General features: G+C 40.9%; 3 protein-coding genes across 8 annotated transcripts in view; 2 read left to right on the forward strand and 1 right to left on the reverse strand.

Moving 5' to 3' along the window:
* The window catches only part of myo6b (myosin VIb), a 61,070-nt gene extending 55,802 nt beyond the window's left edge, over positions 1–5,268 (reverse strand). Inside the window, exons 1-2 of one of the 2 annotated variants that reach the window (XM_050062604.1) lie at positions 5,094–5,268; positions 734–881 (exon numbers count right to left, since the gene is read on the reverse strand). In XM_050062604.1, coding sequence (XP_049918561.1) covers positions 734–850 — 117 coding nt within the window. In that variant the 5' untranslated portion in view covers positions 851–881; positions 5,094–5,268. The remainder of the gene's footprint in view (positions 1–733; positions 882–5,093) is intronic. The other variant, XM_050062605.1, reaches the window with a different exon arrangement.
* Positions 5,269–8,147: 2,879 nt separating this feature from the next.
* On the forward strand, positions 8,148–11,054 carry colec11 (collectin sub-family member 11). Of its 3 annotated transcripts, none has more exons than XM_050061691.1 (7): positions 8,148–8,287; positions 8,660–8,821; positions 8,922–8,993; positions 9,366–9,437; positions 9,530–9,583; positions 9,908–10,003; positions 10,136–11,054. In XM_050061691.1, exons 2-7 carry the CDS (start codon positions 8,689–8,691, stop codon positions 10,543–10,545), a joined length of 837 nt encoding a protein of 278 aa, XP_049917648.1. In that variant the 5' UTR covers positions 8,148–8,287; positions 8,660–8,688; the 3' UTR covers positions 10,546–11,054. The 3 variants fall into 3 exon arrangements, with proteins under 3 accessions (XP_049917648.1, XP_049917650.1, XP_049917649.1); XM_050061693.1 differs by having other exon boundaries at positions 10,154–11,054; XM_050061692.1 differs by having other exon boundaries at positions 8,156–8,287; positions 8,665–8,821.
* A 3,922-nt stretch (positions 11,055–14,976) lies between these two features.
* Positions 14,977–26,010, forward strand: part of LOC126401516 (doublecortin domain-containing protein 2) — a 64,778-nt gene continuing 53,744 nt past the window's right edge. For all 3 annotated transcript variants that reach the window (XM_050062846.1, XM_050062845.1, XM_050062848.1), the window contains exons 1-9: positions 14,977–15,303; positions 16,684–16,732; positions 17,359–17,435; positions 17,557–17,688; positions 18,231–18,407; positions 18,506–18,554; positions 22,155–22,284; positions 24,898–24,998; positions 25,537–25,665. In XM_050062846.1, coding sequence (XP_049918803.1) covers positions 15,020–15,303; positions 16,684–16,732; positions 17,359–17,435; positions 17,557–17,688; positions 18,231–18,407; positions 18,506–18,554; positions 22,155–22,284; positions 24,898–24,998; positions 25,537–25,665 — 1,128 coding nt within the window. In that variant the 5' untranslated portion in view covers positions 14,977–15,019. The remainder of the gene's footprint in view (positions 15,304–16,683; positions 16,733–17,358; positions 17,436–17,556; positions 17,689–18,230; positions 18,408–18,505; positions 18,555–22,154; positions 22,285–24,897; positions 24,999–25,536; positions 25,666–26,010) is intronic.

Below are 26,010 nucleotides of genomic sequence, written 5' to 3' on the forward strand. Positions count from 1 at the left end.
GTTGAATAAAGGTTAAAACAATTAAAAAAAGAAAATTAAAAGACTGTTCTTCTAGAGGACATTTTGAACCTTGCAGCTAATAATGATAGCATTCCAATGTAGGTGTTCCAGTACCGGGGCCCTGGCTCACTTTAACAAGTCAAAATGTCTGAGGCTAGAATGGTCTGTAGCTGTGGTGAAGCATTAGACGAAACCAATGCAGAGGCAACTGCTCTAGTCCATGCCTGTTGTAAACATCAGAGGCCTGCTTGCTGGGGACACGTGACGGCTCAGGTGTAACAGGTGGCCTTTACCTCCTAATGAGCAGCTCTCCCTCTAGGCAACACTATCAGTGCACCTGCTGCTGCACTCTTTATTTATTCATGCCTCTGTACATGTGGTCTCTCGTGTTTCTCACATTTTACACATTGTTGTGCTGACGCCTCTCTAATCGCACCTTAGACAGATGGCGACAAAACTACAGAAAATACTTCAGTTCTCACACACAGCATCGTAATTCTCCATGAAAGTCTTGTAAATGAGTTTATGAATGCGTGTGTTTGTGTATGGTGTGAGCATCCTCCTGGGATTATAACACCTAGTTTATGTGCGCCACTTAATGAATGAGCAATTCTTACATCGACTGAGCCACATGAAAGAACAACAAGCCTCTCACACATATCCCCAGCTGGACTTTCTTTGCTTGCAAATGGAAAGCCTGTGTGTGTGCATGTGCCTGTGTGTGATGACCCACCTTGCCCTTCTGGTTCACTGGTTCTATGGTGAGCGTGTCGGCTCCTATGTCAACGATCATCCCCAGCTGGAACCCGTCGGCGGGGTGGGGCGCCCACACTGGCTTCCCATCCTCCATGGCTTACCTCCAGTCCAGCACGACGACACAACTAAAAAGACAGAAAGGCAAAGAAAGGAATAAAGGAGAGCAACGTGTGGCTTAAAATGAATATGCAAAGTACAGTATGCAGTTTTGCATTTTGACTAAGGTGCTTCAAACAAAGTGGATTTGCGTCTGAGCCGGTCCCAAGGCTTGCATTGCTACACAATACGCATTTCACCTTTTCTTCACAGCTGACAAACAAAAGTGGATGTCGACACTGCTGATTTAACTACTACGAAAACAATAATCCCCAGTGAGGGCAATTTCTGTGTTCCATTTTATTGCTGAGCACCTGATCCTCATTTGCATGGCAGTATTTTCCTACATCCCTTCATACCCCACAGACTCCTTACTAGTATCTAAAGTAAGTAATGGAAACACTATGTTTTACTTGACATGGAGACTAATATCAAAGTTTAATGGCTAGGTACGACTGAAAGAAGCTTAAGTGAAACAACACAAAACCAAAGATGAGAATGACTCCATTGTCAAACTGAAATACAGTGTTATTCCTCACGACATGACTGGGACCTGACCCACTGATGCAGTCTGCTTCGCTTTCCTTTAACCTACTATTCTTCCTACTGATATTTTAAGAAAGGATTTTCCACTGGGACACGACTGGAGGGAGTCCTGCAATCTCTTGTGAGGACAACACTACCCTGAGTGACCTGACGTAAACTGCCTGGCCAAAGAATCCAGTTCGGAGCATCTCAGGTCTGTAGGTGCATGTTGGGACTGTGCGGAGTCCAAGCTAAAGCAGGTAATCCTGAGACAATGCTATTAAACTCTGACATTGCAACTAACCAATTAACCAGTTATTGAGCTTAAAATTGTGACGGTATTTTTAGTCATCAACCATCTGTGTTTAAGTTGGACGTCAAACTAAAACAGACTCTTTTAAAGGGACAGTTTACCTCAAAATCAAAAATACATATTTTTCCTCTTACCTGTAGCGCCATTTAGCAGTCTGGGTGGTTTTGGTGTGAGTTGCCAAGTGTTGGAGATATGGGCCGTAGAGATGTCTGCCTTCTCTTGAGTATAATGGAACTAAATGGCACTCGGCTTGTGGTGCTCAAAGCACCAAAAAAATACATTTGATAAACTCAACAGCAATATCTCTTTCCAGAAATCATGACCCAGTCACTCAAGATAATCCACAGACCTTGTTGTTAGCAGTTTCATGTAGGAACTATTTTCTTTCTATCGAACTTCACAGACCAACCGTATCAATTTGCAGAAGGTAGCGTGCATCTACTGCTAGCTTACCTAGCACCACTGGGCTTGCTAATGCTACAGCACAGTCGAGGAGGACGCCATGAATGTTTACATCTCGTGCTGTCACAAGCACAAGCCTCTCATTCATGAGTAGATGCACACTTCCTTCTGTGCAATGGTATGATTGGAAGGTGTAGTTCAGTGGAAAGAAAATAGTTCCTACATGAAACTGCTCACAACATTTTACTGTCTCTTCGAGCACTACAAGTCAAGTGCCATGTAGTTCTATTATATTTGATAGAAGGCAGACATCTCTACAGCCCATATCTCCAACACCAAAACAATCTAGATTGGTAAATAGTACTACAGGTAAGAGGATATTTAAACTGTATATTAAAATTGTACAACTTTATTCTGTAGGTGACAGCAGCAGTTGGACCTTGGAAGACACAGAGTACAAAGTGAATAATTTCTGTCCTAATCTTGCGCCCACAATATCCAAGCATCTTTGATCAAATGTGAAAGCTTGTATTTTCACATGCGTGTGATTAATGGTTCTTAATCCTACAACCACAGAGTTCTTCAAAGCAAAAGTGCTGACGTTATGCTTGATATCCCATTAGCCTCAGGGATTGAGGTCAAATGTCAGACAGAATAGGTGCTGGAAAGTGCTGATGCAGCCTTCAGCAGCAAGACTCAAAGTTCAGCAGGTGCATCGGCTCAGCCTAATGGCGGATCCAACCGAGGGAAAGACGAGAGATGGTAGTGACTATCTCTATTGCTTTTCTACCTTTGTTTTGGACCTTGATGAGGCTGGATCACAAATGATCTTGCATTATTCAACATTTTATTACATAATATTTGTGACTGAACATCATATTCCTTTGTGTTAACTTCCGTACAAGAGCAGTCAACCATTTCTTTCTTACTAAACAAATGATAGGCCCTTGCATGATAGTGCTTAATAACCACAATCAGGCTTTTACAGCTTCTTTATCAAGCACACGTCACGTCTGGTCAACACACTTACATTTGGCTTTTCTCAGTATAAGCTATGGAAACTTCCAGGCACTCACTCACTCTGAGGACTTTGTAACATAAGGCTCAGATGTTAAACCCATTAAAATTAAGATATAAGCTACAGTAGCTCATATCACTGTAAATCCTGTTGCAAACCATGAGACTGAATGCCCTTTAAGATTTTGAGAATGTCTGCGAACCTGTGCTAAGAAGTGGTAGGCCTACTGTAAGTATGAATGAATGAAAGCCTAGTTTGCACCCAAGGTAAAGCAGGGCCGAATGTTATCACTGCTTCCACTGAAAGTGAATGTAACATGAGGCACACGGCGTGCTGTTATCTTTATTATTAGAGCAATAACCTTTATTTTCAATAGATGTCTTTGCCCCGGGTGGGAAAACAGCCGAGTAGGAGGAGGATTTTACACATCAAGGGGCCGACCCACCGTCAAGGCCAAAACTAGAACAAAAAACTCAAACAATGCGCTGAGAGGCAAAGTTATAAATGAAGTTATAAATAAATAAATATGATACTAGAAAGTTCTTGAACCAACGTATCGTCTACACATTGGCAGGATGCAAGCTACAATCACTTAAGGCTGCAACAAGTGAAAAGGACCTGTCTGTAACTTTAGGAACTGTTTGTACAATAAATGGAGGCCATATCCATATTTGCAGTGGTGATAATTTGATTATTAAGCTCTAAAAAACATCCAAACATAAGCAGGAGTGCAAGAAAATCACACCATAAGGAGGGAGGATAAAGATTACTTTCCCAGTCTGTTATCTCGAACCTTCAAGTGTGAGATCAAGGCTAGGGGGATCTTCAAGACTGATGACCGATGACTGATGACTGATAACCACAAAGCTTTCCCACAGTGCAAGTTTAATTATAATACGTCCACAAAGGAAATACGCTCAGTTCAGGAAAACCTAAATGTCTATACACATCGTGCTATGACTGACAATTCGTGCTTACCACCTTTGTCAGACACAAAGAGCAGTCTATGTCGGTCTGCCGCAAACTCCACACACAACACATCTGTCTTTGTAATACAGCACTGCTCAATGCATCAAGAGCTTTGAAATTATCATGCTACTTTCAATGCAAACCTCCAAACAGTCTGGTATATCACTCACGGAGAGATGTCCTTGAGCCTAAAAGTCTACACCACTAATACAAACAACAAAACAGACACCGGCCCATCATGAGTAACTTTGACTCTGCAGCCCTAAATCCTCTTAGTATCTGACCCTAATCCAGACCATGAGGTGAAACGCTTCAAGTGACACCTAAGCCTCACAAATAAAAGTCTGTGATCGGTTGTTGTGAGACGAATCAGAAGGGAAGCAAGGAGACACAGGAGAAGGAGAAATAAACGTGCACACAAATGAATGGACTCTGGCTCAGAGCAAAAGCAGGACACACAAACACGCCTCTTGTTTCCTGCCTCTTGTTTCCTGTTCTCTACTATAGGCAAAAAGGGACATGGAGAATTCTTTGGAAGTAGACAACAGGGAAACAGGATGAAGACACATGTAGAGACGGATCACACTTTCAAAGGTTCATCTTTAAAAAACATGGACAACATAGAGTTTTGGTTTAAGAGGGATTTAAAGTGGCTGAGGGGTGGCAGCATGACAGAAATGAAAGAATTAAGAAGATTAGACAGTCAAATAAAATAGGTGCAAGACAACCTCATAATTAAATGGATTTAAATATATCAGCACCTTCTGTACACTGAGCTCCTTATGAATAAACCATTATGACTACTTCAGGTGTTTGTAGGCAAACTCACACTGTGCTAATGCAGGCAATGCTTGTTAATAATTACACAATATTATAGGTAGTTATCAAACGCAATACACTACAACAACTGCACAAACTCCATCTATGTACCTGTGAAGACAATATAAAACACCTCAGGCTGTTTCTGACTCTGACTATCAGCTATAAAAGTGTAAAAGTCAGACACACACTTACGTTCAGGGGGTTAAATTTAGTATCAGGACGACAGGAAAGAGTTTTAAGTCCCTCATACGGATGTGTAGTGTAGCAGTAGTCCAGCTCTCTCACTCTTCTCCTCGGGACAGGACAGGACAGGACAGGACAGGACGGACGGAGCAGCGGGCTGTCTGGATGACAGGCTGTGCTCGGTGCTCCGGTGAGCCCAGGTGACGTCACTCCGACTGTACACTGCTGAAGGTGCGTTGAAGTGCTGCTCGGAAGATCCTGTGTCAGGTCGTTTTCACTGGCTGTGTTTTCACACCATGCAAATCCAAGTGTGCCGTGGGATTTTGTGATATTCTCGCATTATTACTGCAATATTCAACTGAGCCTAAACAAAAAGTTATGAATGAAATTTTAATTCATTTTTTTTAATTCAATTGTCTTTCTTTTAAATCACACATTTCTTAATAAAGAGGCAAACTCTACGTAAAATATGTAATTTAATTTAATTTAATTTAATTTAATTTAATTTTTAAAAAAAAAAGGGAACCTGATTTCCCATTTCCCCTTTGAATTGATGTGTTATTGGTGCTTTGATGTAATTTTAAAACATTTAAAATTAATTCTTAAATCATTTTGGTAATGAATATTTCATGAGTAATAGTTGGCTGTCAATTGTTATTTGATGTCAGTAAATAAAAACAAAACTTCATGCTGTGATAAGAGTCAAAACATGTTATGAAGGATATTGTTCACAAATAGAAATACATGTGTGCCTTGAGACTTTGGCTTTCTTTTGGTGTGCCTTGGGCACATAAAATTTGAAAACCAATGTTTTCGGCTAAAAAAAAAAAACCCCGAAAGAAATCAAACAGCAACACTGAACTCAATTTATTTTATTTATTTTTTAAAAATAATAAACACAGGAGCAGAAAACTGATGTGATATTTCAAACCCATTTACAAGTAAGTCCTCTACAAGTGACTTTGTTTTTTTACTTTTTTATGCTGATGAGAAAAAAAAAAATATATATATATATAAATAGATATAGATATACATATATATATATAGCCTACCACACATATTAATACATCTGCGTGCTTGGACACATGTCCATATAAGGATGTCACATTCTGCGTTTTCTGCATCTTATACTTCATTCTACTTTACTTAGACCTGCTGTCCTTGTTCGTGGACACTTTTTTGTGCCACCTAGTGGTAGTGAGACCACAATACACTAATCCATTTAAAAACAAGATGGCTGCCATGTTTTCCAAGCCAGTCTGCAGCTGATCCGACACAAAAGTGGACAAGGTCCAAAACCTGATCACATTTTATGGTTGAAATTTGTTTATTTATGATTAATACTGTTTGTAGTTTGATATGGCAACAAATTTGACCAATATTAGCAACAGTAACAAGAAAAAAAATTCTGTTAAGTAGGCAGTGCTTGTTTGAGGACATTGGGACTTTATTTTGGTCAGACTGTCTCCACAAACAAAAGGACATCCCTTGCTTGGAGTATGGCACAAAGAAAACTGATGCAGAGGTTTTAAAAGAATAAATCACAGACTTTTATATTAATTTCAATATTTGTAATTTTGTTTTTACACACGAACATTCAGACATTGAAATAAACAGTTTTATTCTTTATTACACACAGTGATTATTGAAAATAAACCCAACATCCACATATGAGGACATCTTTTTTTTCTTCTAAGACTACTTCCTGTTCAAAGACAGTTTTTATTTATTCATTTATTTATTTATTTATACCATTAGATCCTACTGATCCCAAACACCCCAGAGACAATAAAAATGTGTACCAAACAGAAGCTGAGGTCTCAGGAGGATACAGCCACATGTCCTTTATGCTTTGTAAATTCATTTTCAATAGGTATCATTATGAGGAATATTTCATTTTACTGCCCACAGTCATGTAATACACTGTATTAGTCTTTTTGAGCAGACACCTACACTACTTCACCAGCTGCAATGAAAAGACAGCAAATGTTGCCTTGAAAGTCATGAATATTTCAGAGGCAGGTAATCTAAAACTTCTGGGGGGGATTTTTGAAGGAGACATCCAATCCACCATTGAAAGCCGCCACTGGGTTTGTAAATCTAATTAGGATATCTGATACTCCTGCACTGGATCGTATCTGATTACTGACACTAGATGACAGCATGTAAACACTAACATGACATTTTTTTTGTTGTTGTTCGCAAGTTAAAAGTCCAAGTTGGTATTTGCGTGGCGTCATAAATAATGCACAACAAAGACAAGCACCACTTGATATCAAACTGTGACATGTTTTATTTTGGGGATGCTACAGTACATCCTGATCTCCAAAGAAAGAATTGTACAGATATGACCACCATCCATTCACCATCCATTTTGTTTATTTTAAAGTCATCTTTATCACACAGGTCAAGACAAATAAACACTGGCAAATGCTGTGATTTAAAATCTGAAAATATATAAAGTTATTGTCATTTTAGTCACTGTAATTCTGACTTCAAGGAAAAAGGATGAGTGATGTACATTAAGGATCCAGGCAAGTGGAGGTCAACTCCACTCTGCTTGTATGGACAATGGCTCCCTCATGTGGCCACAACTGGGAACAGCAAATCTAAAATCCCAAGACTTAGCTACAAGAAGGCAGAGAAGAGTAAAGAGCAGCAGCAGTGAAGGAGGGGATGTACTGGAAAGTTGATCATCACAACAAATACTGCTCTTGACATGATAGTGGCAAAAATCCTATACAAGTAAGGTATCTTATTCATGTAAAATACCAAAAGTTCAACTTGGACTGACAGAATAACACAAAACTTGCAGTCAAGTCTTAGAAACTGTAAACATAATGAAAACTCTACACTTAACTTGTCATTTAAAATAAACTACACAACATGGTAAGCATTATGGGCATTTCACAAAATATGCTTTTCTTCAAGTAAATATCTGATAGAGTTTGAGGTTGAGTCAGTGTATTTATCGGGCCCCTTCACCGTCAATCACTTGACTACTTTCCCAGCCAATTATCTGCGGGGCCCCAGCTGCTTCAGACTTTATCTGCGAACTGTTTACGAATGTCCTATCACACACATTCTGCCGTGCCTGCGGAGGAACATGAAATGTTTCTGTAGGACCACCAGTGTTCAAAGTTACTGCAAGTCTTTTCAAGCTGGCTACACTTCTCTTCTCCTGTCTGGAAACACCTCTGCAGGTAGGACGTGCAGATTTTAAAACGGGATATTCTGTTAAACCCATGTATTTCACAGGGGATGTAGTGATTTCTGATAAAGGTGTGGTCAAGTTTGTAACAAAAAGTTGAATATGTGTTTGGTTTAGGCAGGTTTCTGCAGGTTCAAACCTGAATTCTTCTAGATGATATGTATGAATAGGTTTAAAACAATAATTTCTTTCTTAAACTTGTATCTACTATTTCAAATGTGTGGCATTTTATATTGAAACTCCTAAAATTTCTCAGGATGAACAAATATTGCTTGAGCGTGCTCTCTCTGGAATTTAGTAGCCCGCAAACTGGGTGATTTGCAAAACAATTTCTCTAGTGTTAATCTCTCTCTCATTCCTTCAGAATAGCTCACCAACCAGCCCATGTAAAGGATGATAGGAGACAAGCTGTTATTGCCCATAGTGCTGATGTCTGTGCTGAGTTTACTGACACTACAGACATCGTATGGACAGCATCTGACAGAGGAGTCCTGCACTGTTCAGATCCTTGTCCCTGGACTCAAAGGCATGCCGTTCTACATATTCTCTTATACTATTCATCGTAGATAGAAACCAAAAAATAGAATTTGTCTTCATCTTATTTTTTCTGCCTTGTTGTGCAAAAGGAGAACCAGGGGAGAAAGGACTAAAAGGAGCACCGGGGCGCCCGGGAAGAGTCGGTCCTCCTGGAGAGATGGGTATAGAATATCTAGGTTTCTCAATGCAAGCATTAGCCATGCACCCAGACTTGTACATCTCGCTAAGCTGTAACAAAAAAAAAAAGGAGCTGGGGTAAAGTTCACATTGATAATGTGCTGTTACATCACTGCCAGGCCATGCAGAGATGGCCAAGTGTTTACATTTGGGTGAGAGGTTGGCGGAGAAATGATCTGAAGAATCCACGGCTGTGGACAAGTGTTTACTGAAGACCTTAATGAGGAGTGGAGGGTGGAGATTACACAGACACTGCATCCTAATAATATACTTACTCACTGGGAGTAATTTCCAGTATTTTCATCAGCTATAATTTGTGGAGAAATATTGTCTAACACCATGCATACTCTTTTCAGGTCAAACTGGGCTTAAAGGTCAGAAAGGCATAATGGGACGTTATGGAAAAGTGGGTCAGAGTGGAATGAAAGGTAATCGGAAAATGCAGAAATGTGCTTGCACTTGTTTGGCAATGAGGTCCGTATTGTTCGTGCTTTATGGATAATGCCATTTCATGTCTCAGGGGTAAAGGGAGACATGGGGGATCCAGGTCCAAGGGGCCCTAATGGAGACCCAGGTGAGATATTACAGCCCTAAGGCTAACTATGGTAGCACTGAAACAGAGAAACATGGCTTCAAAGTTTTTAGACTGTCCAGACAAATGTGTCATAGGTAGAAAAGTGGTAATGTGCTCATTAAATAGGTATTCGTAAGTCATAGGTGTTCGACCTATGACCCCAAACATGCAGTAAAATTGTTTCTGTGCTTGGCATTCAAAGGGCAGATTAGGCCTACACTCTGTTATTCAGTTGGTCAAACTGATTATTGCCTTATTAGACAGACACATTTGGTGAAATTTGAGACGAACGTGTGGTAATCCCCCACATTTTTGTCTTATCAGGTGTTCCGTGTGAGTGCACACCCATGAGGAAGATGATCGGAGAGATGGACATTCTCGTGGCGCAGCTTTCGTCTGAACTGAAATTCATTAAGAATGGTATGATCTTAGCATTTCTTGTTTGCATCCCTGTCAGCTCTTGTCTATTGTTTCACCTGTTATCCTCATAGAACTGCAAATGCTGGGCATGTCAATGTAAAATTTATAGAAATACAAGTGCTCATTTTTCAGCACTGCCCTCCCCCGCAGCTGTTGCTGGCATAAAAGAGACAGACAGTAAGGTCTATCTGTTGGTGAAGGAGGAGAAGCGCTACTCGGACGCTGAGGCCTACTGTCAGACGAGGGGAGGGCACCTGGCCATGCCCAAGGATGAGGGAGCCAACGCAGCCATCGCAGGGTACATAACGGAAGCGGGCCTGAACAGAGTCTACATTGGGATAAACGACCTGCAACATGAGGGTGCTTTCACCTACGTGGATCTCTCGCCCATGACCACTTTCAGCAAATGGAGGAAGGGGGAGCCCAACAATGCCTATGATGATGAGGACTGTGCTGAGATGGTGGCCTCTGGGGAGTGGACTGATGTGGCCTGCCACCCTACCATGTATTTTGTTTGTGAATTTGACAAGGACAGTGTCTGAGTTCAGTCTGCCTATAGAGTGGGTAAATATGATGGGTTTGTGCTTCTATCTGTAAATAAGGTGACAAAATGACAAGCAAGTTGTGCAAACTAGTATATTTTCTACTTTCTTTTTACTTCTCCTCATAAGCCCATAAGCTATTTATTTTCTTAACTCACCAAACAGAGTTCTTGTTCTTTTGTGATACTTACTTTAGGTACACAGTTAATCTCATACTCTGTGATTCATTAGTGTTTCAAACAGCATGCCAGGCAATGCATTGTGTTTCTATGTTATGCAAACTATCCACGAAGCAACATTTGTAACAGGGCTATCAACAAACGAGACAAATAAGAAAATGTAGAGGGCTGTAGATTGTGCATAAAATTTGAAATGAAAGAAAGATTTGGTTTCCAGTTGTTTGCTTTTAATCAGAGAAATGGGATACGATAAGCATTTCATATCCATGTTCACATGATAAGTTATGTGGCGGTTGTTGTAAAATAAAACTCACTGATGATTTAAAAGATAAAGAATTAGTCTGTGCATTGTTTTTCTGCCCTGGAGCAAACTACACTTATCTGGTGCAGCAGCTGAACCATGTCCTGCAGTGTACAGCAGTCTCCATCTAGTGGATGGAAATGGTACTGCAATGTAACAACCACAATCACCCTGGGATGTAAAGTTAGTGACAGGTGGGCTGGGGTTTGATACAGCATAGTATGGTGATATTTTGTGTGGTGATATTGTATCGATATACAGACACCAAGTATTGATCTTTTATTATATACATTATTCACTAACAAAGACCACACCCATAAGATAAAGATTTCTAATGGTTTATTGCGTATGATGGATTATGGGTTCGGAGGAAAGCGTGAAGGGGTGAGGATCTAGGGATTAGAGAATAAAAGGATGAGGATGGAGGGATGAAGGGATGAGGGTCGAGGGCCAGATGGATGAAAGGTTCGGAATGACAGGATAAGGATGAAGAGTGAGGAATGAAGGGATGAGGGTTGTTCCCGAACCTAGTTATAAAACTACATTTAATTTTTGCAAGTACACTCTTTAATACAACATTTGGTATTTGAGTCAGATGAACAGTCTGAAAACTTCTCTTATGACGTAAAACTGATGTTGACAAAGTTTTCCTTTGGGGAATTAATTTGCAGTTGGAAAAAAGGTAAGAAATTGTTATTATTTTTTATATATATTATCGCAATACTCAGTATAGCGCAATATTACAATCGTATCGTGACCTAAGTGTGGTGATAATATTGTATAGTGGGTCCTCTGGCGATTTCCACCCCTAGTATCTTTTAGGTAATTTCGTGTCTTGGATTTTTTCGCATCTTTTGTAGTCATTTTGTGTCTCGCTGCAGTTCCTTTGCATCTCTTTGTGGTCTTTTTAGTCATTTTTCGGCATCTTGTGTCTGTTTGTAGTTGTTTGGGTCTTTTTTTTAAATCTAATTTTGTTTCTTATTGTGGTGATTTAGTGTCTATTTTAGTAAATTTTGTGTCTTTTTGGGTTGTTTTACATCTTTTGCAGTTCCTTTGCATCTCTCTGTGGTCTTTTTGTGTCTCTCTGTGGTCATTTTGAGTCCCTTTCCGGCCATTACGTGTTAATTTCAGTGACAATTTGCAAGTGAAGGCCGGGGGGGCACCCTGACATTTTTGGACCCCTGGGCCTGTGCCCGGTTGGCCCGTTCAGTAATACATCCATGGTCAGTTTCTTCAAGCATCCCAGTAAGCCATGATGCAACAGTGTGGCAACATGGACAATAACAGGACCCTGAAACTGAAAAAAATCAGCCGTCAATAATTTGATTTTGTACACGTGCTTTTCCTGCTGTTAGATGTATTGTGTATAACGGCCTGTGCCCCTGTTTAAAGATGTCAACACATACTGTAGCAATCTATGCTAAAAAAATAACCTGTCTGTTATTTGTTAAGGGATATGTATTTAGACTGATTGAGGGAGATTTTTCTACATCAACATTTCTTTGGGAAAAATGCTGAAATCCATCTGAAGCAATGGATTAAATGATGACAGGGACTACACACATTATACTGAGTTAAATTAGTACTGTCAGTTTGCAGTGACATGTGTATTATTTGAAAAAATAATGTATCCTCAAAACACAAGAGAGTTTATAATAATAATAAATTAATTACTCTTGGTAACAATGTGACAGCACGATATTGGCTGAATGACAAAAACAAGACATTACATACCTCAGGTTAATATGGCATTTTCATCTTCGAAAATCCTCTACGGTTTAGTCGTGTGATTAATAGAAGTTGTCTTACAGCCCTGCTTGCTATTGTTTTTAAGGATGGGCATCCCAGCTGAGATGATATCCTATTGAGTCCCTTTAAGAAGAGGAAAAATTTGAATATGCATGATGCAGTTCTCCTAATAAAGCACAGTTCCAGTCCCTTAAGAGATGAATAATTAATGCTGAGATGAATTATGCATTTAATTGACCACGAGTTGTCTGGCATAAACCAATTAGGTGCCATTGTTGGTGCAATCTCTGGTTACCTTTGTGGTAAACAATTTGGGCAGCTCTGTCTGACAGTCGACTGGCACTGGTGAAGAAATGGCCTGTAAATGGTAGATATGGCTACAGTGCATGGAAACGAGGACACACACCCTGCATCTGATGTTTTATCCACTTCTATATCCAACATAGGAATATCATGTTGGTGCTGTAGTAGTGATGTTTTAGCTTGTGCCTGTAATTGTGGACTTAAGTTTAGCTCCAAATCGTTCAAAATTGAGCAGCTTGACTTTTGACCAAAACAAAACCATCCTCACACATCACACCTATTTTGGCTTCCCTGCATTGGCTTCCAGTCTCTTTCAGAAACCATTTTAAAGTTCTTTTAATCACATGCAAGGCTCTCAATGATCTGGCACCAGAGTATATAACTGAGCCTCTCATACTGTGCCATCCAAGTCTGGGTCTTCAAACTGTTCCAGAGTCCAAATCAAAGACAAAGAGTGATCGAGCATTTTCAGTTCCTGCTTCTTGGCTCTGGAACAGCCTCCCACTGAGTATCAGATCAACTGACTGACTGAAGTTTGATACTTTTTTGGTCATTGTCTGACTCTATAAACCATTTTGTGTCTTTTTATAGTCATTTTGTGTCTCTTTGTAATTATTTTGTGTCTCTTTATTGTTGCTTTGCCCTTTCTTTGTTGTTATTTTGTCATAACTTTGCAGTTCTTTCACATCTCTGTGGTCTTTTTGTGTCTCTTATGGTCATTTTTGTCTCCTTGTGGTTGTTTTGTGTCCTTTTGTAGTCATTTGTGTCTCTTTCAGGTTAACTTTTGTACTCATTGGTCATTGTGTGCTACTTTGTTGTCATTTTGAGTCTCTTTGTGGTTGTGTTGTGTCTCTTTGTAGTCGTTTTGTGTCACTTTGTAGTCATTTTGTGTCTCTGTGGTTGTTTTGCCTGTTTTTGTTGTTATTTTGTGTTTCTTTGAGGTACTTTTTTGGTCATTGTTTGTCACTCTATACCCACTTTGTGTCTCCTTGTGGTTGTTTTGTGGCTTTTTGTAGTGTTTTGGGTCTTTTTAAAGTAATTTTGTGTCTTTTTTGGTTGTTTTGTGTCACTTTGTAGTCATTTTGTGTTTCTTTGTAGTTGTTCGGTGTCTCTTCATTGTTGCTTTGCCCTTTCTGTGTTGTTATCTCGTCAAAACTTTGCAGTTCCTTAACATCTCTGTCGTCTGTTTGTCTCGCTTTGTGGTCATTCCAAGTGACATTTTGCAAGTGATGACCAGGGGCCTCCCTGACATCTTGGGCCCCTGGGCCTGTGCCTGTTATGTCCATTCACTAATCTATCCATGCCTATCTTTACAGACCATCTAACTATAAGTTTCACATGTACAATACCTGTTGCTGGGCTCTGAGTCATTTACATGATTTATTAGTGTCTTCCAGCTATTGTGCGATTACAACCAAGAAGCCTCAGAATAAGAAAAAAAGACCATGTAATAGCCTACCTCTATGTGTGTTTGGTCAATAAATAAATAAATACATAAATAAATAAATAAAATTACAAGAATAATACTGTATCATTTTGAAGTACTAAAACCCAAACCAATTTCACACAAAAATTGAAAAAAAGACATAAAAATAAAATAACATGTCTAATATAGGGTAGATGTGATCTAACAACCCGTTGCCAAACAACGGATTAATTTTCCTTAGTGGTTGCCTTGGAAACGCTGAAGTTTTGGAACCCAACGGTAAATTAACGTCAGTTACCGTTTCATACAAATGGAAACTAGCAAACAGCCGCAGCACAGCCGGGGGGATAGGTTTCTTAATGCTACACCTCTCATGTGGAAGAATTGGTTTCCATATCAGATGCTATCTCCAGTTACGTCTCCGGAGGCTGCGGACAGCTGCCACTGACACATTTTGACACCCAGCGCCATTACTGTTTGTTTGTTTGTTTTTCTGTTAGCTAACGTTCAGTCAGTATGCCGGGCACAGCAGGGAGAGGTGATTTGCCGCCGACCAAGACAATAACTGTCTACAGGAACGGAGACGCTTTCTTTCCCGGAAGAAAAATAGTGGTAAATTTGCGGCATTTGACGACCTTTGACCATCTGTTGACCTTCCTGACCAGACTGATCGAGGCTCCTTTCGGCGCCGTCAGAAGGCTGTACACTCCCAGAGAGGGCCACAGGGTTCAGCACCTGAACGACCTGAAGCACGGGAGTGTGTATGTTGCAGCCGGAAATGAGCAGTTCAAAAGGCTGGAGTAGGTACCAATGCTGTAAGGTGTGTGTGAGTGTGTGTAGGAGGGTGTGTGGGTCATAGCAGGGAGGTCAGGTCACTGTAACCGAGGACGAGCTCCATCCTGGGTCATGAGAAGGTGCATTTATTTAAGCTAATGTTAGCTACATGGTCAGCAGGTGGGTTGTCTGTAATGTTTGATAGATATTTAGCTGGGTTTGTACTGCACAGTCCTTAAAATATGTCTTCATCACATAACCTTAATTCTCAAGGGTTTCAATAGTTTACATTTACAGATACATGTCTTAAATAAAGTCTAAATTTTGATTTGTAGTCTACTATTGAGTTGTAGTGTGCTGGTATACTTGTATCCTGTTAGCATGATGTCTAGAGCACTTTTTATTTGACTCTCACCTGTAAAAGCAGTATTTTATATTAACTGGTATTATCAGGTCTAGAGATGTCTTCCATCTATCATCATGGGCGGACTATGAGACAATGGGCCCTTGGGCACAAATATGAACAGGGCCCCTCCACCTTTCCTAGACAGAAGCAAGAAGCACAGACTTTGTGCTGGTTTTGTGTCTCTTTTCTGTGTCTTGTGGATGTGTCTATTTGCAGTCATTTTGTGGACTTTCTCGTTGTTTTGTATCTTTTTGTAGTCATTTTGTGTCTCTTTGTAGTAATTCTGTGTACTTTTTGGTTGTTTTGTGTCTCTTTGTGGTCATTCTGTGTCTCCTTGTCATAGTTTTGTGTCCATTTGTAGTTGTTTGTGTCTCTTTGTAGTTATTTTGTGTCTCCTTGTCATAGTTTTGTGTCCTTGTTTGCATCCCTTTGAGGTAATTTTGTATACTATTTGGTTGTTAAGTGATGCTTTGTTGTCATTTTGTGTCTCAGTAGTTGCTTTGCCCATTGTTGTTGTCATTTTGTGTCTCAGTAGTTGCTTTGCCCATTGTTGTTGTTATTTTGTGACTCAGAGATAATTTTGGGTACTTTGCGTTCATTGTCTGTCAGTCTGTAGCCAGTTTATGTCTTCTTGTGGTTATTTTGTGTGCTTTTTTTTTGTAATCGTTTATTTTAAGGTCATTTTGTGTGTCTTTGTAGTTATGTTTTGTCTCTTTCTCATTGCCTTGCCCTTTTTGTTGTTATTTGTCATAAATTTACAATTCCTTCACATCTCTTTGTGGTCATTTTGAGTCTGTTCCTGATCGACAGACCTACTTGTTAATTTGAGTGACATTTTGCAAGTGATGGCCAGGGGGCTTCCTGATACTTTGGGTACCTGGGCTTGTGCAAATTAGGCCCATTCAGTAATCCATCCATACCTATCTTTATAGACCATCTAACTGTAGGTTTCACATGTACAGTAACTGAGTCATTTACATGATTTTTTTATTTCTTCCAGCTATTGTGCGATAACGAACAAGAAGCCACAGACTAAGAAAAGAGAACAGGTAATACCACTTTGTGTGTTTCTTCAGTTATACTTGATATGATTTAACTAAGTCTAACCTACATTTTCAGGTGCTTTATTACTTGTGACAATAATATGATATGGAGCCTTAGGAGGCTGCAGGTGGCTGAGACCGAACATAACAATCCTGCTATCACTAGAGCTACACACAAAGTTGATCACTTGTCAACTATTAAATCAATCACCAACTAATTTGATAACTGATTAATTGGTCTGAATATTTTCCTTTTAACCCTTTTAGATCACATCCCCAGTCAGATCTTAAAACGCTGTTTCATGAGGACTTTAAATGTGAATATTTTCTGGTTTCTTTACTCCTCTGTGACAATAAACTAAATACTTTTGAGTTGTGGACAAAACAAGACATTTAAGGTCATCATCTTGGGCTTTGAGAAACACTAATCAACATTTTTCACCATTTTCTGACATTTTATAGACCAAACAACCAATCCATTATTCCATCTACAGACAGTGAAAATAATCGTTAGTTGCAGCCCCTAATTATCACATAACATCAGAGTTGGAGTCATACACTTAAAAATGCCTCCTTTCTTATTTTCCACCAGGTCATGTTCATTTTCTAACCCTTAGTTTTGACATTTTCAGATCCGACCTGTTGTTCACAGCAGAATACTAGTTTCTGCTCGCTGGAAGAGAACTGTGGATGAGTCCTGCACAATAAAGTGAGTGTTTATTTTAAGATACAAAGTCATCCTGAATGTAAAAAGGTTCATGTTTTTTTCCAGTTTACTTTTCAGCAATTAAATAATTGTTTGTATCTTTCGTTTTCGTTGTGTTTCATAGTGTCTTGACCAATGGAGAAATCTTGGTTCCTCCAGCTCGAATACGGATCCCAAAGCATACTCTCAGAAGCTGGGAAAATGTTTTAGCCATGGTGACAGAGAAAGTGCGACTGCGCACTGGTGCTGTGTTCAGGTGATGTCCGACACCAGCACACTATGAAGCCTTATAGTTTAGAATGTACCAGCGAGGGCAAGCAAAGGCATGTTCTTCATCATGTTTTTTTAATGAAATCAAACCAGTCAACCCATTTTTTAATCAAAAATGGTGTACATTGAAAGAATTTTAAGTTAACTAGTCACAATACTGAATCCTGTTTCTCTGCAGAATGTCAGCTTCTGTAATATAGATTGAGGGAAACATGATTAGTGGAGGCTTTCCAGTCCGTTTAAATGCAGCAACATTCAGCAGAGCAGAAGGATTTTTCTAATAAATTAGTGATTTGGACCATGTCAAGTTGTGATGGGCCCACAGGAGTTAATCCAAAACTGCTTGTTAGGCAAACACAGCTTTGATGAATTTTTAAAAAATACGCTTACATTAAGTTTAACCACTCAAACAATATTTAAAACATCTGTGTCTCTTTTATTATCCAAAAACACAGATTGTGTAAGAATAGTTGAAACAATCACAAAACATCGCTCCCACTTGTATGATCTCTCTATTTGTGTGCCCAGGCTTTGCACGTTAGATGGACGTCCTCTCTCCGGCCCCAGTGAACTGGAGAACAACCAGTACTACGTCGCAGTTGGTGCAGACAAGTTTAAAGATCTCCCATATGATCGCTGCAGGCCCTACAGGGATTTAATTAGGGAAAACAACATCATCAAAGGGTATGACACCTGTGATTTCAAGTAAGTTGTTATATTCTAAATAAACACTGGATTCTATTCTGATGTGAAAGTGAAAGAGAAAATGTGTCAGTTTTGGTTTCCCCTTATATGCCCTGCAGCCAAGACATCCTGCCTGCTATTAGAAAGACAAGACATCCAAAGGATGCGGTGAGTACTATCACTTCAGAGTTGGCTGCAGTTTGCCATCTGGTTGTTCACTTTCTTGCGACATGCTCAATTGTTGTTGTTTTTTTTTTTCTCAGATTCCCTCTGGTTTATTGCCGTAACACCTTGGTACTATCACAGTCGAGAAGCGTGTCTTTGCACACACAGCATTTCAATTAACATTTCCCACGTGTGAGACTTGTTGTGGGGGTGCAATTCGTTATGAAACAGCGCTATCATCAATCACTGTCTGCGGGAGGCATTGAGTTACCTTTGCTTTCCACTTTGATGGGTAATCCCCACAGAGAAAGGCTGGCCCACTTGATCAAGTGCAGTGAGCCTCATAGACAGATCATATGCACCAGGGGGACTTCACCGACTGAAAACAAAAAAAAAAAAAGAAATCTCTTATTCAAACCAGAACCGGGACAATTTGTATTGTGATTAAGTAGACAGTGAAGTGCGTTGAATCCATATGAGGATTGCGCTGCTGTGGGCCTGAGATGAACACCAAATCAAACGGTGAAGATGAGAACATGCCCACTCAGCAAGTTGAGGTGGAGATGGGGGGGGCCCCTGTGAGAGATGTGTCTGACATCTGATTTTTCTAACCATGAAAGATGACAATGCTGTGGCAGATGCCAATTTTTTTCAGATGGAGAAAAATGCCCCGTGCCTTATCTGTGGTGGACCGCCATTATATTCAGAAATATGATGAATATTTATTAGTAATATATTAGAATATGTTAAGATTTCTTCATCTTATTCAAATGTGTCCAATCATAAAATAATATATGGAGACCACACTGCTCTGTTATCAAACTTTGCTTAACTGAAGCTCAGTCTTCAGGTTGGAAAATCTGAATCAACACTGCTCAGATCATAGCATGTGCCATTCAACTTAAGACCATGAGGTGGAGACAGAGACAGAGCCATGGCTTTGTTTTGCATCCACCAGCTCATTGTAGTATTAGTCATTCAATGGACATGATGCTGCCGCATTTTACTCCCTCTGCCTCCACGTCTGAACCCTCATGAATTTGTAAACATGATTTGACCAGTTAATAAGGACCTTTCAGAGAGGAAAGAAACATGTGACAAAAATTGCCCACTCTGTCTCGATCTGTCGCCTGTTTAGCTTACTGATTACACATACATTTATAGGGTCATGTCCGTCATTAATTTCAGTTTGACCTCACAAAACAACAGCAGTCTGGTTTGAAATGCCTGTAAAAAGATCCTTTAAACATGCCCACTGAGGCTGCGTAAAATGTAACCTTGCTCTCGCAACCTCCCCCTGTATGGGATCACTGTCTGTCCTGTCCTGTCTGCACCAGGCTGCGGAGTGTTTCTGCGCCGCTGACTGGGACATCTGGTCTGGAGCAACCACTGAAGTCTAAACTGACGGCTCTGCAGAGTGTAATATTGAATCTCTCCAGCACACCATGTTCCCATCGGGAGCGAGCATATATGCTGAGTTAGGTGTTCGCAGACATGATGAGGTAGAAACTTTTGAGGTAGACGTCGCATAAAGAAAAGATTAATAGGGGGGAGAGAGGAATGCAAAGGGAAAGAGAGAATAATGATGTGCATCAAAGCAAAGTACTTTTGTATGATAGTGATAATAATGAGCGGTGCAATTGTGCTTCACATGTACTTCACACGGAGCATCCTGTGAAAACGGCCCAGAAAGGCTGACTAAACCTTTAATAGCTGCACTCCCTGACATCAGCGATTACTTGCTGCCGCTCTCCATTTCTCTGCTGTTTCTGGATGATGTCATTGGTGAGGGGAAGTAGCAATGCCCCGTGGAAAACTATACCTCCTGGCTGCTGCCAGCATGTCTGCTCGCTGAGGACCCGGCCCAGGGAGTGGCTCCGACTGATACCACAGCCAGCGTGGCTGGAGGCTGCTTGGTCCAATTGGTTGGGACCCCCGTTTTCCCCTGGCTATCATATCACAGTGTCCTCTTGTTGACTCCCGTTCTCTGCCACTTGAGAGGGCCACAGATTATTTGCTGCTCGGTCCCCCTGAGCCCCCTTCACACTAACTCCAGCGCTCTCTCTCTCCTGGTCTCTCTTTCTCTGGGGCCTCCTGATACACACAGTTGTCTGCTCCCACAGGACATGGTACTGTAGATATGTAATGCAGAACGAGAGGAGAGATGACCTCAGCTTTTCCACAGCCGTGTTTCCAGTTGCGCTGCTACTTGTACTGTACTCTCCTGGCTCTGCGGCGCCCCTCGTCCTCTGCTTTCCGCTCCCAGAGTGAGACCGTCTTGATTTAACTTTGTTGATTTAAATAAGATCTATTTACATCTCACCACCAAGCTGTAAACACAGAAAACAAGCTGTTCAATTTTTGATTGCCCAGATGTATTTGGATTTTGAACTTTTCGGTGACGTTTCCTCACATCACTCACAGACGAATTAATGTTACGGAAATTAGCAGCTTACCACTGCGACAGCGCCACCGCTCCCCCCGTCTTTGATCTGGTGCGGTTGTGTGGACACTGCAGCGATAAGAGTGTGAACTCTGTTTCAACTCTCCTTTCGCTGAATATACCAGGGAAACTTCACTCTTCTTTTGTTGTTTTATTTTTCTCCCTCGGCCCACCAACGGCTGTAGAAATTCAAAAGAATATCAACAGACTTTGCCTCTGCATTAAAGAAAGCAAACAAGTGAAGAAACAACGCTGCCGTTCCCCAGAGGCCATGTTAGTGAGCTTGCAAACACCATTGCCAGAAGTGTATTCTGGTGGAAGCCTGAGATCACTACACTATCCCCGGAGCCAGCCCAGGGATCCAGCCAGGCAGCTGCAGTAAAGAGCACTGTAGCTGAAAAGAAACATTAAGTCTGCTCTATCCCGCTCTCTGTGTCTGTGTCTCTCATTCTCTGTGAGGGAGACATACCTCACCTTGCTACCTACAGAGGGGATGAGGAGCCTGTGAGGAGAAAATTGCCTTTTGTGGAAGCATTAATTCAGATGTGTACCCTGCTGTCTGAACATCACTCTGAACTCTCCCCACTGCTCTGTCTCTCTTTTTCTCTCACTTTCCTCCCTCGCTCCTTCACTCTCCCACCATGCAACTAAGTCCCAAGCCTCCCTTTTTTTCCCTCTCCCTCTCCATCAATAACCTTCTGCTGTCTACTGCTGAAGAATAAGTTATTCCCTACGACTCCCTCCCTTTCCCTTTAAGCTTGTTTGGATTTTCATTGTTTGATCTGGCTTGATAAATAAGACAAATGCAGTTAGAAATTCATGGCTGCCCCATTTCATCAATAAATGATTAGTTTGCCACGCTCCCTAGTGATTGATAGGTTGTGCACGGGATGTATTGGAACCAGATGAATTCAATACAGTAGGAGTCACGGGGGAGCTACAAAGCATATCAGCTCATGAAAAATTGAGGCCAATGGAAAATGTAAAAAAGCGTTGAAAAGGGGAGAAACAAGTTTTGCCCCGATGCGTTTTGTCTTTTTTCTTCTTCTTCCTCTTTACAAAACAACAGCAAAAAGTCGATGATGAATCACAGAGAAATCTGAGGAAATACGCCTTAATCTGTGCCCCTGTTTTCTCCTCTCTTTTGTCTCTTCATGTAGTTTGCTCACACAGGCTTTAGAGAGGACCTTGAGCACACAGCCAGGGGCCAGATGAAGAAACAAGCCAAACCGGAGAGAACCAAACAACAGAGGCAGGTGTCCAGAAACCCAGTTCTCTTCTCGACGGGGGGTAAGCAGAGCAATTCTATAGAAATATCTTTCTCCATGTCTCTCTCTCTCTCCAGCCCCCCTGTCCTCAGAGCGTTTTTTTCTTCCTCCAACACCTCCTTTCTCACCAATAAGAAGAATCCTGTTTGCTTATGTGTATATGTGTTACTGTACAGTTAGTACTCCTTTGCATATGTAGGGCTACATTTGGGCACACATGTAGGCATATATACTGTTATACATTCTTCTGTGTGTATGTGAGGAGATATGTGTGTGTTGGGGACATAAAAAAAACATTTGGCAGGTGAAGGAGCTTCCTTTGGATTCTCAACCTGTTCTTTTTAAGTCCAAACAGAAGCCAGCTCCCTGCTCTTTTGAAAGAAACACCAGTCTTTTTCTGTGAATATTAAACAGAACAAGACTTCAAACACCGTCGAGGGGGCTTAAATCATAGATGAATTCAATCAGGCCATTTTGTTGAATATGTATCCAGAAAGCCTTGTTAACTATGTGGGGGGAAAACAAAATGCTCTAATTTTCTGCCGATGCGGGGATCAAAATGGTAATAAGTTATTAATCGCAAATAGCGCTGACGAAATAATCATAAAAGTGACAAAATACTCCTTTAAATTGATGGGCTTGAGCATTGTGGCAGTTGCGCTGTTTGAGAGCGATACTGTGTTTATCATTAATACACAGTAATTGTGTGTTTGCTTCCTTTATCCAATTATTCAGTAGTTGTTTTCATGGGTGTTTGTTTTACCATCTGTGCACAGTAGTACAGTGCCTTGACTTGAAAGTCTTATCCTATATTATATCATATACAACATGGATAGGCTAATTGTCACAAATTAAACCTGCCATCCTTTCGTATCCTTCCATCTATTTTCATCTGCTTATCCAGCCTGGTCGCAGGGCAGCAAGCTCAGCAAAGTATTCCAGATGTCCCTCTACCCAGCAGTGTCTTTCAGCTCCTCCTGGGGGATCCCAAGGTGTTCCCAGGCTAGGTGAGATATACAATCTCTACAGATTGTATACAGCATGCCCTGGGGGGCCTCCTACCTGTGGGACTTGCCCAGAAAAACCTCTAATGAGGGTCGCCCAGGAGGCCTCCTGATCAGATGCCCAAACCAGCTTAACTGGCTCCTTTCAATGCGAAGGAGCAGCGGCTCTACCCCGAGCTCCCTCCGTATGTCGTAACTATCCTTATCTTTAAGGCTGAGCCCAGGCAAACTACGGAGGATACTTACTGCAGCCGCTTGTGTCCGCAATCTCAGTCACTACCTAAAGACCGTGGCCATAGGTGAAGGTTGGAATGTAGATGTGTTGGTAAATCCCTTGTGACCACTATGGTCTGGTGTAACGCCTGCGTGACTGCTGACACTGCACCAACTCACGCCATCTCATGCTCCATTTTAACCTCACGCGTCAACAAGAGTGTCAAGATACTAGGGATGTTCCTGGCGACTAATTTCCCAGTCTAAAAAAGGAAAGGGGGGGGACAGCTTACTGACAGCTCTGTAGCACTCACTAGCGGCAGGCGGCTGCATGACAGTTAAGCAGCCTTGTACATGAGTAAAACACTAATTGGTTTAATCGACTGAGGGGGCGGACGTTTAATTGTTTAGACGTCTAATCACGTGCATCCCTACAAGATACTCCTTCACTTGGGGCGGTTACTCACTCCCTACCCAGATGGGGCAATCCACTGTTTGTTACAACAAGATAGCTGACATTATTAAATAGAAGTGACTATTTGACTCTTATTGTGCCCATGATGATGCTGTTGTTTGCAGCCACACATATTGGACAATTGATCATACCTATAGTAACGGTTTTGGCCCACAAAACCCTTCACTAAAGGCCTTAGAGTTAGAAATCTGAAATTCACAAGTCTTCAAATCACCTCTTTGAACCCAATCGCTCTGAGTGTTCACAAGCATCATCTGGTACAGGATCAGCTTTTGGCACCAGCTTTCTTCCATCATTCTGCCTTTTCTTAACTAGTGTGAGTTTAGAAAGAGATCCAAAAGTGTAATGCCTGACTGAAAAACATAATGAACTCTACATGTTTTGAAGCTGCATAATTGCCTCTTTGAGCTATTAACCATACATGTTTCTATACATTGTTCCTTTGTCTTATCACTGATTAATCTACCATGCTTTGTTATTTATTATTTAAATGAAATTACTTAAGGCTATTGAAGTAGATTCAAGCTCAATAGTGTGTTTAATTATTCACATCCCACCCCGTCCAGCAGCCAGAGACAAAAAAAAGGAGTTTGTTTACAAGGAAAAACAGTGTGACGTTGCCATATAAGCTATTCCCCACATGCATCAGCAGCAACCTGTCACTGTCAGGAACTAACCCTTGGAACTGAAAGTTCACGCTGGCCGGCCATATTCGTGGCAGGGCAGCTGTGGCTTTCAGTGGCCCTTTCGTCTGTGGGACCACTCTAAATAAATAAATGGCTTGACAGCGACATTGATCTCTTGTGAAGTTGAACAGGAGAGGCAAAGGGAGAGAGGGCAGTGAGGGATGGAGGGGTGTAGAGAAGGGAGAGAATGAATGTGCAGAAGAATGAGACGGTGGCTGCCAGCCGATGAGGTAATTGTGATTAATCACTTTTCTCAGAGGGCAGCGTGTTCAATGCGCAAAACAAAAGGAGTGAGATGGCAGGAGCGGCGGAGGTGCAGGAAGACGGCCAGTTGAAGGTGGACCTGCCTATTGATCAGGTGAAGCACAACTCCATACTGCAGTGCAACCTGATGAGGTCTTTAGCATACAGTCTTTGAATTGCTTGGTCCTACAGTATTTATCTGACAGGAAGTAAGAATTCATTCCAGTCTAAAAACACTATTATCAACATCACTATAGATAAAAAAAAATGCCACCTGGCCTTGTGCTGGGTCCATTTTAGTTCAGTATATGCTACTAAATGATCTTATCTTAATTTTAGAGCTTAATGACAGTGAAGACAAACATAAATATTAAAGCTGATGAACATCACAACAAGCTTAGTTGGGTTATATGGATAAGTGTCTGCCGCTGTAGCCCCATTTTCCTCTTATTAAACTTGAACCTTTCTTTGTTTTTCAGCTTCAAAAAGAATCAAGAATACACTTCTAGTACAGCAGAACATTTTCTGCCCAGAATAAGACTAAGAATGCTCAGTAGAACAAGTTGCATAAATATATAAATATTTAGCAAAATCAATACGGCAGCACAGTACAGTGTAAGCCAAGGGGGATCTTGTTTTCTCCCTCCACGCAGGTCGAGGCCAAGATAGTTGACGAGGAGTACAAGGATGGGAGTTGTTCTGCGAGTCCCTGCAAGGCCTCCCTCCATGATTCAGACAGCTTGTGTCTGCAGAGGTCTTTGTCTGCAGGTTCCAGGAAGGATGTAAGTACCCTTATTATGAGCTGCATGTAGTTCCTATTTCATGTTTAGTTCATTTTTACTTTATTATTATGTCCAATTGTTTCATTTGCTTTGGGATTAGGTCATAAAAATGGTCTAACCAGCAATTATGGTGATCACCATTTCCATAATTGCAAGAGCGCCACGTAGATGTGCTTCCAGCAACTATACTTTTGTCTCATTTGTGTGCAAGTTGTTTTTCTGTCTCTATGGTGCTCTCTGTGCATTGCATACTGTGCATTTATCACAAGGAGACACAGGATTACAGACACCTGAGCCCCAGGTGCAACTTTACAGTATGTAGTATTATAGAGTTTATAGAGCTCA

Source organism: Epinephelus moara, chromosome 14 (assembly GCF_006386435.1).
Source record: "Epinephelus moara isolate mb chromosome 14, YSFRI_EMoa_1.0, whole genome shotgun sequence".
NCBI classification, from domain to species: domain Eukaryota; kingdom Metazoa; phylum Chordata; class Actinopteri; order Perciformes; family Serranidae; genus Epinephelus; species Epinephelus moara.